Raw genomic sequence first — 13,194 nt, forward strand, 5'->3', positions numbered from 1 at the left:
GCCTAATGGACTCCTCTATTTTGCTTATCTCTTAAGCAGTTTAACACCCTAGTCCAGCGCTTTTCAACCTTTTCACCCATTGTACCACTTTTAGGATATGGCAATATCCAAATACCACCAGTCGCCTAGCAAGGTGTCAAAAACTTGAAGACAAAAAAAAAGGAAAAAGGAAAAAAGTGATAAAGTACAGGTAGTCCTCAACTTACAACAGTTCACTTAGTGACTGTTCAAAGTTACAGTGACACTGAAAAAAGTGCCCCCCAAGGAAAAGCCGTGCAAGATACCTGCCTGCCCACCAGGCAGGGCTCTTCCTCCTTCCGAGGTTTTCATTGTTGTGAGCATTTCTGTTGAGGATTGGCAGCGGGGGTGGGGTGTGTTTGGTTTTTATCCCCCCCCCCCATCTGCTGGGTGGTTGCAGCAGGTTTTGGTCACTTCACATGACCCTGGGACACTGTGACCGTCATAAATATGAATCAGTTGCCAAGCATCTGAATGTAAATCACAAGACCCTGGAAATGCTGCAACATGCCAGCTGATCAGCGCTTCTTCTGGGCTCAGCAGAAGCGCCAGGATCAGCGCTGAGTTCCAGCTGGAGCCTGGCGCTGATCCTGGTGCTTCTGCTGAGCCCTGACAGTCCTCCAGCTCCAGCCATCTCTCACTCAGGCTTGTGCGGTGCTGCCACCGGTTCAGCTCATTCCCTGCTTTAGTATAATTTATTAAAAGTGCTGCAGCCACCCTCATCATTCCACTCTGTGTAATATAAATAATTAAAATAATTAAACAGTCATCAATACTTTGCTGGTCCAACTTCTATTTTTATAGAACTTTCCAATGTTTTACTTTATTTTACATTTTTTTCTTTTTGCATTTTTTTAGAATGTTAAAGATTGGGTATGTTTTTAACATGGTTTCCTAAAGGAGGAAGATACAAAGCTGTTAAATATAGAAAAGTCCTCCCCAAATAGAGTTCGTTCAATGTATGGACTAAATCTTAAGCAAAATTATTAAAAGTTCTTTGCAGGACCGGGGATTTTTGTGATAGTGAGAGGCCAGACTTTGCAAATATTTCAGGTGAACTAATCTTTTCTTTGGTTATGTCAATAAAAATTCTTACTGATGCCTGTAATCACCTGAGAGAGCACAAGATGGCCCTGTCGGTTCTTGCTCCTGGAGTGATGGCCTTAATCTTTGCAAGGCATGCAGTAACTACATTTTCAAGCAAACAGTAGTTGTTTTCAATCATTCCCATTTCTTTATTTTAATTTTTAGTTCCTAAATGAATCCACCACATCACCAACCCAGATGGAAGCATTTTCAGTGTGTGTGCGTGTGTGTACACATATACATTCAAATTATATAGTGTAATCTTTCTTAGCTGCCCAAGGTCACATTAGTCAGCTGGATAGCAATATCAATCAAATTAAATAAACAAATAAATGACAAAACTTATGAAGCAAAAAATGTGAATTCCAGAGGTTGACAAGATTTTTTTGGAAGATGATCAAATGAAAAGCACAAGATTTACAATGAGCTGGATTCTAGATAACTTGAAAAGAGAGGTGGGGGTGGGTAGTAGAGGTTTTTTGTTTTAGGTCTTCTGAATCATAATACCATCAGCCCAACCCAAGAACCATAGGAAGATGGTTGTGAAGCCATGACATATTAAGTATTAAAAACTCAATTGAAACTCTCCAAAAAGAAGCTTGTGTGGATGTACTGTATTTGTGTGGGAGTGTTACTGAAGAAGAGATCTAAATATCTCTATCATTTCTACAGACTTATGTCAAAAGTTAGTTCTCACAACAGGCAAAGCAAAGAACGATATACTGGAATTTCTAAAAGATCCCACCTTCAAACTGTAAGAATGGAATTGGAATGCCAGTATAATTTTTTAAATATTATTTAAACTAGTATATGTTATTTTTCTTCCATTCTTCTTACCAAATGCCAGATTCCTCACATAATGCTTGGTAATTTGCCTGTAAAATATCCCCTGGCTCTTGCCAGGTTCCATTTTAATTGTGAGATGGCCAAAGTCAAGTATATGAGATGGGGAGCCTACATACACATATGTATTTGCATACTAAATAAATAAAATGCCACAACAATCTATCCATCAACAAAATACCAGCATCAACAATCACTTTCATTCTCAAAAAATGCTTCTGATTCACAAAGATCCACAAAAAATAAAAAATAATAGGGTGCTGTCCCTAGAACAGGGATAGGCAACCTTGGCTCTTTTATGACTCGTGGACTTCAACTCCCAGAATTCTTGAGCCAGCCAAGCTGGCTCAGGAATTCTGGGAGTTGAAGTCCACGAGTCATAAAAGAGCCAAGGTTGCCTACCCCTGCCCTAGAAGCATATCTAACAAACATCTGTCTCATACAACCAAGAATTAAGGGAGGAGAGAACCCTTACTGATGGCAAGTTATGCACTTGAGCAAAGCCCATCATTTGAAGCATTCCAGATTCCAGAATCTGTGTCAAAGCCCAGAATACACATCTGCAATCAAACATTTTACCAGATAAACAGCTCTTTTAGCACGTGAAGATGCCTTATACCAAATCAAAACATCAGTCACTGAAAAAAGTGGCTCTTGAACAGTCTTTGCACTTACAAATATAACAGCATTCCCACAGTCAAGTGTTCCAAAGTTGGGCACTTGGCACCCGGCATGTATTTAAGATGGCTACAGTGTCACGTGATTGCCATTTGTGATCTTCCCGACTGTCTTCTGATAGGCAAAATCAATGGGGGAATCCGGATTTGCTTAACAACCATGTGATTCACTTAACAACTGCAATGATTCACTTAACAACAATAGCAAAAAAAAGGTTGTAAAATCATGTATGACTCACTTAACAATCGCCTTGCTTAGCAACACAAATTCTGGTCCCAACTGTGGTTGTAAGTTGAGAACTACCTATAAACTGTTTCCAGTCCTCATTACTTTAGACGAGGGGTGACAAACTGCTGGCCCACAGGTCGGACGCGTCACGACAAAACCGCCCCCGCCCCATTGCCAGCAATGGTGAAAAAGCTCCAATACGTTGCGCTACGTCATGAGTTTGACATGTCTGCTTTAGGCTCCCTTAAGTGAAAAGAAGGAGAAAAAAGCAAGAATCTTACACTACCAAATTATACTATCGATCTCACACCTTAAAAGTGCTTATGTGGGTGCGTATGAGTCCTTATTTTACCGACCTCAGAAGGATGGAAGGCTGAGTCAACCTTGAGCCAGTCAGGATCAAACTCCTGGAGTGAGCAGTGAGTTAGCCAGCAATACTGCATTCTAGCCACTGCGCCCCCAAGCCTCTTCTCATTAAGAAAATGAAAGAAAGTTAACTTTCCCATGGTGCTTTTCCTGGTACAGCTCTTACAGGTCACAGCTCCTTAACAATATTCACTAACTGATATCTTGGGCACAGGATCTGAGAAGTAGCTAATTATTCTAGACATCCACTGCATTAAATGTTCTTTTTTTAACAGCAGCAAATGAACTGAATGTTAAATGGATATAAGGACTCTGAATATGGAGAAATCATCCACAGAAACAGAAATAAGATTTCCAGAATTGGAATTATTTTTCTGACATCATAAACTAAATAGGATATTATCTATGATAAATGGAATGGATGGAAACCAATATATGAGGAAGCACAGTGTGGGAGGTTCATTTAGTATGTTAAATGGATCTATGTTTAAATAAGGAATACTAAAAAGTATGCCTACTTAGCTTTATATATTGTATTAAATAAAGATCCTGACAGCTTTCCAATAGCCAAAACCACTTAAATTAACATTTAAGAAAAAATAATTACACAGCACATTTAAATATGGTATAAATGCTTCTTTCAAAACATAATGTTTCTGGGATTCTTCCACAAAATGTTGAGATATTTCCATGCAGCAGCATAATCTCTTTTACATTTTAGAAGTCTTAATTGAAAAATTATGACATTGAAAATTATTGACATATTCATTTCAGCATGCCCAGAGTTTTCTTACATATACATATATTTAATAGTTACAGTAATCTGAAGTAGTTCATTAACATTATGAAACTGCCAAATTTACAGAGTATTCTATTTTATTATGCTCCTAATTAGTTTGATGAAATGATAGTTCTTTTTAAAAATTCTGCACATTAAATCATGCTACGCAATCTTTTTGGGAAATCCTAACCATCCAGGGTACAAAGCCAGATATTTAAAGATTCTCATATAGAAAGTAAAAGAGAGAGAAAAAAATTAGAGATTTCATTTGCCAAAAGAAGTCCGAGAAATAACCTGGAAGAACAGGCCATTGCAGCTAATTTAAACAGATTAAAATAGTCAATTTCATGCTATAGAAAACAGTTCAAAATCTGTGTTGTACTGCAACTTACTTCTGGAGTGTTTTTCTTGAATTCACGGCTTTGTTCAATAAGTTTCTTTCTTGATTGTTCACTTTCATCTTGTCGGTTGGCCAAAACTGTCGCCGTTGCATCAAGTTCTCGCTATCACAAAAAAGAAAGACAAAGCATACATTTAACTGTGAGCAAAAAGCAATTAATGAAAGTATTTTATATCTCCCGTTAAAGTCATTATTTCTTTTAAATATCTTGTTACCAATCCTTCACCAAAAGTTACAACTAGCCTCTGTAAAGTTCCTTTTTTGTTGTTTTAAAGAAAGGAAATTTAGATGCTGAGAATGAGAAATTACATCTGCTGCAAGCATTTCCCTGCAGTGTAGTGGAACGACTTTATTTAGTCTTTTAACTATCACGAATGATTGTTAAACACAAAGGTATTATGTTCCTTGATTTTTTCAGGGTTTTCAAGAATTTGAAATAAGACTCAGTTAGTGTTTCCTTCCCAATTCACTCTTACCATAAAGCCTTTTTTCTTAATCTACACAATCTATTCTTAGAACTTGTAACATCTCTGTGACTATATTAATTTTATTTTTTACTGAATGAATGATAATATCAATTGGTACAGTCTGGCAGCCCCATTACGAAAAAAGGTTAGATCAGAAAGGAAGTTACAGAGCTGAACTGCATGGCAATTAGCCTATCAGAGCCGATTGGGGATGGGGTGGGGGGAGCAAGCAGCATCGAAAGGAAGCCATGGGCCAGAGAAGGGCACTTTACATTTCACATCTCATCTACATTTTTCTGACTATCACACTTTAGGCTCTGGGGTAAGCAACTTAAAGTGGAGTATCTACAATAACCATCATGCTTTTGCTACATTTGGCTGGTTTTATTTTGCTTTTGACATAGCCTACTCTTACTTCCATAAAACAAAGTAAGGAGCATGTTCTTAGATAGCCTTTTCCATAGTTCACAAGGCACATTCATTCCTCATCACAGACTACATTGTACTCCTATATTTCTATTAGTGGTTATATTTATTTAAACTTGCAATTCTTTTGCTATACAAGTCTTCGACTTACGACAATTCATTTAGTGACCAAAGTTACAACAGCACTGAAAAAGTGACTTATGATCGTTTTTCACACTTGCGACCATTGCATCATCATGTGATCAAAATTTGGATGCTTGACAACTAACCCATATTTATGATGTCCCGGGGTTGTGTGATCCCCTTTTGTGACCTTTTGACGAGCAAAGTCATGGGAAAGTCAGATTCACTTAACTGTGTTACTAACTTAACAAGTACAATAATTAACAACTGTGGCAAGATAAGTCGTAAAATGGGGCAAAATTCACTTAATAAATATCTCACTTAGCAATAAAAATTTTGAGCTCAATTGTGGTCGTAAGTCAAGTACTACCTGTACTTTCCCTAGAGCACAAGATATAACTATACCAAATCTGGGTTCCTACTTTCATATACACCCACAATTACCTAGATCAGTGATGACGGACCTTTTAGAGACCAAATGCCCAAACTGCAACCCAAAACCCACTTATGTATCGTCAGGTGGGCATGACCCATTGAGTCGGCGTGGCTTTGATGATAACAGCAGACTGTGTGGGACTAAAAAGTTCAATCCTGCGAGAAGTTGAAATTGATTGATTGAAGGTTTTTTTTTTTACACATGATGGCGGAGGCCTAAAGCGAAAAGGTTTTATAAAACCCAGCTGAAGGCCTAGGACTATGGCAATGGTGCACGTGCCCACAGAGAGGGCTCTGCGTGCCATCTGTAGCATAGGTTTGCCACTACGTACCTAGATGACACCATTCCACTCCTCAGTTTTTAGCCCTTTCATTCACAATTATGTCTATATTTTATTTTTCTGCATACATCATCAACAACTCCATTCAGACGAGGTCATCTTCATTCAGATCTATTACATCTTTTCTCTTCATCCAGTTTTATATATTAAGTTTCAGAGACGCACATCCATTTTTCTTTCATTTCTTTCATTCATCCACTAACTCAAACTCCTTATCAGAGTTACATCTCTTCCATTACATTACAATTTTCCATATGTCATTGTTATCTCCAAATGGAGATAATAACATTTTTATTGCTATCTCCAGATGGCCCAAAGCTCCATTGCCAACCACGATTTTGATCAAGTGAAGTTTTCACATGATGCTTTGTAAGGAGACGTGAAAGGTGTGCACTGGCTTAACTGCCTTAGTCATACCCATGCCACATTTGGCATCCCTGCTAACTGTGAGGAGGAGAGTCAATTGTGGCACACTTTGGCTTCTAACTGCCACAACTAAAATTCATGATTTTTCCCACATGCCCACTTTTCCTTTGCATATTCCCACCAAGCACTCTTTGTACTACCCCAAAAATTATTAAGTATGTTTCTTGTCCACCAAAAACTGCCTGCCATTGTCTTTGGCTTTAAAACGTTTGACACCTTTGTAACTCTAGATGTGTTCTGATAAAGAGATAGCAACATCTTCCTGGCACTATATATTATAATATGCAGCATCCCTTCTGACCGAGCATTATTTACTTTCAATATGCTCTATATGACAATATCCATATATGCAAAACCAGAAATTAGATGTTATGATTTTTCAATTTCATCATGTTGAACAAAGTCATAACACTATACATAGTTAATGAAATAATATTTTAATAATTATTATAGTTACATGTTATGATTTAAGCATCAAGCTAAAGAAGCCTATTTTATATCTGAATTATAGGTTCTGGTCCAGATTTTAAAAAATGCAAGAACAAAACTTCTCAAGAGAAATCCGTGTATCCTTCAGTGGTTATATTAATGAATCTGCCATTTTATCCCAGGTATGCTTGGTCTATGCACCAAAAAAATCAGACCTGAAAACACATTTGAGAGAATGTCATCATCATGTCTTCCACATGTACTCAATGGATGATGCTATCTTTTATACAGAACAGGTATTGGCATTCCAGTTCTGTTTCTATTTCTGCATCGCTATACACTGCTTTTCTCATATCGCTGTTCGCTCTATTTAAGTACTAAATTGAAGTATGTGCACTGCATCTCCATGAAGTCAATAGAAGTTGTGTTATGTACCTTGGGGGAGGATTTGCCCGTAGATTTTTCTTTACCTGTGATCGATTTCCTTTCAATGTGAATAAATCTGACGTTCATGAGAAGTGAGAAAAACAGCTCACTACTGTGAGAGAACGCAAGCAAGCTGCTGGGGCCATTTGCTCCAACAAGACACTTCTGATCTTTCCATTCCAAAAAGAAATTAACAAAATTTAAAGCTCTCAAATGAACCAAACTAAAGACACAAGAGATTTCAGATGAAATTATACAATGGTTAAGGTCCCAAACCTGGCAGAATTTCCTTTGCTCCAGAGTTTCATATATAAATCACACATCATACAATATTTATAAGGATACAAAAAAAGAGCAAATACTGAAGAGACTAGATTTTATGCATGCTCTTCCCACAACATTCCTCCTTCCCACTACTTCACTATTTGCAACATTAATTACAATCAAAGCTGAAAAGGTTCCTTGCCTACCCAAGTTCCTTAACCAAATTCTAACTACAAATCCATAATAAACAAAGAATCAAGTACATTTTAACAATAGTTAATAGAAGTGAAAAGGCACATGATAGGAATAGAGAGTACACTAACAATGAATCTCTTGATTAAAATTGAGATCAATTCTTCCTGGTTTGGATGTGTGCATTCCTAACCCTTGTAGAACACCCTACATCACATTGGGCAGTAAAATAAATAGTCTTACAGAGAATTAACTGAAACAATTAGATCCTTGGAGATTTTACTTTTTAGTACACACAGAGCTGTAGATTGCTTTCAAACAAGTGCATTAATGCAATGTTTCTGTTCTTCTGCAGCTTCTCACAAATCCAGGGGAGAAGTAAGTTTTGAGAGGCTATGTCTTCTGGTTCAATTAAAGATGAATGTTACAACTGAATGAATATTGGGCGGATCTGAAAACATCCAAACTCAAGAAGACACTCACAGGACACAGAAAACTATGCTATTTTATAGTTGCATGCAATTAATTTGATCTGTTATTTGATGAATTTTAGGTAACAGTCTTATTAATGTGTAACGTACAGTTGCAATCTTATCCCTAATTACAGTAAGTTGATTAAAAACTTCCCTGTTATTATGGAAATTTTTACTTTTACCATTTAATCTTTGGTTAACTAGCACAAAGATTAGGAAGAATCTAACAAAACCTTGCAGGTTGTATAAAATGATGGCAAGGGAATACAAGTTTTCTGTTTCAAGATGATAGTAACAGAAATCTTAAACATTTTTTTTCTGAAATCTTTCATTTAAATTCATTCTACATTGTTAGCTTCTAATCCTATTTCTACATACAGTACTTCATGAATAAACCCTATGAAGTAGGGCAGAAATAGGCAATCTGATTGCCTCTTGATAGCCTAGATTACCATAAAATACTCATAAAATTCTACGATTCTGCTGAATATACAAAGGAAAGAAATCGGGTCAGCTGATTCTAATACAATGCATTCAGAAAGTATTCAGACCCTCTTCACTTTTTTCAATTTTGTTACATTAGCTTGATTCCACAATATTGAAATTCATTTTTTCTCATTAATCTACACTCAATACCCCATATTGACAAAGTGAAAACAGAATTTTGGAAATGTCTGTAAATTTATTAAAAAGAAAAAAATATTGGCATAAATATTCAGACCCTTCACTCAGTACATTGTTGAAGCACTTTGGCAGCAATTACAGCCTTGAGTCTTTTTTTGAGTATGACGCAACAAGCTTTTCACACCTGGATTAGGGGATTTTCCGCCATTCTTCCTTGCAAATCCTCTCAAGCTGAATCAGGTTGGATGGTGACTGTCAGTAGACAGCTATTTTTAGTTTCCTCCAGAGATGTTCAATAGGGTTCAAGACAGGGCTCTGGCTGGGCCACTCTTAAGACATTCAGAGTTGTCCCTAAGCCACTCCTGTGTTGTCTTGGCTGTGTGCTTAGGATCCTTGTCATGTTGGAAAGTGAACCTTCAACCCAGTCTGAGGTCCTGACTGAGGTGGAAGAGGTTTTCACTGAGCATATCCCTGTATTTGCTCCATTCAGCTTTCCCTTAATTCTGACCAGTCTCTCAGTCCCTGATGCTCAAAAACACCCCCACAGCATGTTGCTGCCACCACACTTCACTGTTGGGATGATGAGCGGTGCCTGGTTTCCTCCAGACAGAACATTTAGAATTGAGGCCAAACAGTTCAATCTTGGTTTCATCAGACCAGAGAATTTTGTTCCTCACAGTCTGAAAGTCCTTCAGGTGCTTTTTTGCAAACTCCAAGTGGGCTTTCATGTGTTTTGCACTGAGGAAAGGCTTCCGTCTAGCCACTCTGCCATAAAGCCCAGATCGGTGGAAGGCTGCAGTGATGGTTGTCCTTCTGGAACTCTGTCCCATCTCCACACAGGATCTCTGGAGTTCACTCAGTGACCATTTGGTTCTTGGTTACTTCTCTTACTAAGGTTCTTCTCCCCCAATTGAAGGTTCTTCTCCCCCAATTGCTCAGTTGGCCACATGCCCAGCTCTTGGAAGAGTCCTGGTTGTGCCAACCATTTGAGAATTATGGAGGCCATTGTGCTCTTGGGAACCTTCAATGAAGCAAAAACATTTATTGTAGCCTTTCTGAGATCTTGTAATGATCCTGACTCGGAGCTCTGCGAGCAGTTTCTTTGCCCTCATGTTTTTTGCTCAGCTACAGTACGCAGTCAGCTGTGAGGCCTTGTATAGAGAGGTGTGTGCCTTTCCAAATCATGTCCATCCAATTTAATTTACTACAGGTTGACTCCAATCAAGGTGTAGAAATATGTCAGCAACGTTCAAGAAAAATGGGAGGCATCGGAGCTAAATTTCAAGTTTTGTTGCAAAGGATCTGAATACTTATGCCAATGTGATATCAGTTTTTTTTCTTTTTAATAAATTTACAGACATTTCTAAAATTCTGTTTTCACTTTGTCATTATGGACTATTGAGTGTAGATTAATGAGGAAAAAAAGTGAATTTCAACAACTGTAGAATCAGGCTGCAGAATAACAAATTTGACAAAAATGAAGGGGTCTGAATACTTTTTGAATGACTGTACTTAAAATAGAAAACTAAAGGAAAAAGAACAAAACGCTTAACAGTTGGGAAAAGAAATCTTGAAATTCATCCCAGAGTCAAGCAGCCAAAAAGAAAAGGTGCATGTGTATCTGTGTCTATACATACTTATCAGAAACCAATATGGCTGATACCTAGGCCTAAGGCCTTCAACAACACACTATCAAGCAATCTGTTAGAACAGGGCTTTCTGTTGAGGATTGGCAGCGGGAGTGGGGGGGGTGTTTGGTTTTATTCCCCCCGCCTGCTGGGTGGCTGCAGCAGGTTTTGGTCACTTCACATGACCCTGGGACACTGTGATGGTCATAAATATGAATCCAAGCATCTGAATGTAAATCACAAGACCCTGGAGATGCTGCAACATTCCAGCTGATTGGTGCTTCTTCTGGCCTCAGCAGAAGCACCAGGATCAGTGCTGAGCTCCAGCTGGACCCTGGCACTGATCCTGGTGCTTCCACTGAGCCCTGACAGCCCCGAAGCACCGATTAGCTGGAAAGCAGCACTGATCCTGGCGCTTCCACTGAGCCCTGACAGCCCTGCAGCTCCAGCCATCTCTCGCTCAGGCTTGTGCAGTGCTGTCACCGGTTCAGCTGATTCCCCTCCCCCGCTACCACTTTTCTAGGATGGTCGCATACCATCTGCCAATGTACCACAGGTGGTACCCGTACCACTGGTTGAAAAGCCCTGTGATAGAAAGTACAAGACCAAAATATACAGCTACACCAATCACACTTTAAAATATGGGAGGATTTTTCATGAAGAAAACCAACTGAAAAGCACTAAAACTGATTTTTAAAAAATCAAGAGAGGAACTATACTTAGAAGCCTGTGCAGCTCAAGTACAGCTGGAACCAAATCGGGTGCTGTTTGAAATTGTTCTACCAGCAGCAAGATCTGACTGCTGGCCCAGCGACGGATTATATTGCAAATAAGGGCTGTTTCCAAAGGAGGCAGAGGAGGAGAGGTCCCGGGGCTTATGGAGCAAAGGAACTGGATGAGGCTGTCAGCAGAACCAGAGGATGGGAGAGAAGCTTTTGGAGGAGTTGGTGGTGGCGGCAGCGTTCTCCAGGGGCAAAAAGGAGTGAGGCCTCTTTTAAGGAAAAGATGGAAGAGACAAGATCAGAAAAAGGAAAGGCGGCGAGGTTGTCGTGCAGGAATACAAGCTAATTTGAGGGATAATCCACATGGAGCTCCATTTCCATCTGTCCTGTTTGCCATCGTTCACTCCCTAGAGACCAAAATGGAAGATCTGTAACTTGAGCTGGCCACGAACAAGGAGTGTATATCGGAGGTGGTGACCCTTTGAGAGCTGTATGCAACGAAATTTTATTTTGATGTATGCCGATTGCTCTACTTTCAAAGTGACAATAAAGTTGTTGTTATTATTATTATTAATTAATTATTGGTAGTTTAACCATTAAACTTCCATTGCTCTCAAAGGTTCTGGGGAGAAACTAATAATGAAGGAGCCCAGTAGAAATGAATGCATGTGCAATTCTTCCTTTCATACAGATCTATAGTTCAGTTTGAGCTGCAGTTTTTCCTCTTTTCCTTTCTCTTGCCAGATGGAGATGTTTGCCTACAAACATGGTTGACAGAATGGAACAAGTTGCCACAATCAACTTGTCACAGGACAATTCAATTTAATTATTTCAAATAATTAAAAAAATATTTATTTTCTGTCATTCACATTTCATTTTGTCCCTCTTTTTTCATTCCTTTACTTAATGATTCTATTCCACCCTTTCTTCAATATTAGTGTTAACTCTTGCCCAAAACAAGTTGTCCCACGGCAAGCTGGCCATGGCAAATTGTCATAGACCTTATGGTTGGGCAGTGGATTTTGAATTTTTTTCTTCCTAATTAGCATGGTTTCTTTAGGTTTACTTAAAAAACCCCAAATGGATAAACTCAACTTCAAATCTGTTAAATCAAAAAAGATGAAAATCTCATTTCCAGTGTAGAGTTTTTACAATAGATTCATACTACCCACCCTGTTGCCAAACAGCCTCCTAACCAAGATGATCTCAAGTCTGATTGTGCAGATTTCAAGATTCATTCTGAAACTGTTCTACCAGGGCCCACCAGTTCAATGAAAGTGACGGGTCCATCTTGGGCAAACACACAAAGGTCAGGACACACGTTCAATTCAGTTCTGGTTTAGGATGTGAGGATTTGAATGGGAGAGGAGGCACTGTTGCTCCACTGTCTATTAAGATTAGTAACAAGTTAAACATATGGAGGATATTTGAAGTCTGTTTAATTCTTCAGTGTTCTGGAAGAATTTCCAAAAGCCGGAACTAGAGAACCTGCTATGGGGTTCTTGTTTGTCTAGGAAATAAAAAAACCCAATCAGAAACAGTGATAAGATCAAATCCAAGTGCCTGTCCAACACACTGAAGCCTATGGCTCTCCTTGGTTTTCTCAGAAGCTCTAAAGTTCAAGTGTTGCAGGGCACCAATCAGACATATTACTGCTCACAGTGATGCCCCAGTGTTGAAGTAAAGGCCACAAGAATATTTATATTCCCTGCTGCATTTTCAACAGAGCTCTCTGGAGCAGTGAAGGGCCTATAGTGATCAGTTCTTTTTTTTAAAGTAAGATGTATCCCACTTGCTCCTAAGTTCTTTTTGATCCAT

The 13,194-nt window shown here is 38.7% G+C and overlaps 1 protein-coding gene across 6 annotated transcripts in view; it reads right to left on the bottom strand.

Moving 5' to 3' along the window:
- The window catches only part of CUX1 (cut like homeobox 1), a 372,829-nt gene that overhangs the window by 266,459 nt on the left and 93,176 nt on the right, over positions 1 to 13,194 (bottom strand). For all 6 annotated transcript variants that reach the window (XM_039333966.1, XM_039333967.1, XM_039333965.1 and 3 more), the window contains exon 2: positions 4,393 to 4,503. In XM_039333966.1, the coding sequence (XP_039189900.1) occupies positions 4,393 to 4,503 (111 nt within the window). The remainder of the gene's footprint in view (positions 1 to 4,392; positions 4,504 to 13,194) is intronic.

Source organism: Crotalus tigris, unplaced genomic scaffold (assembly GCF_016545835.1).
Source record: "Crotalus tigris isolate CLP2741 ecotype Arizona unplaced genomic scaffold, ASM1654583v1 scf7180000024514.4999324561:1519799, whole genome shotgun sequence".
NCBI lineage: Eukaryota > Metazoa > Chordata > Lepidosauria > Squamata > Viperidae > Crotalus > Crotalus tigris.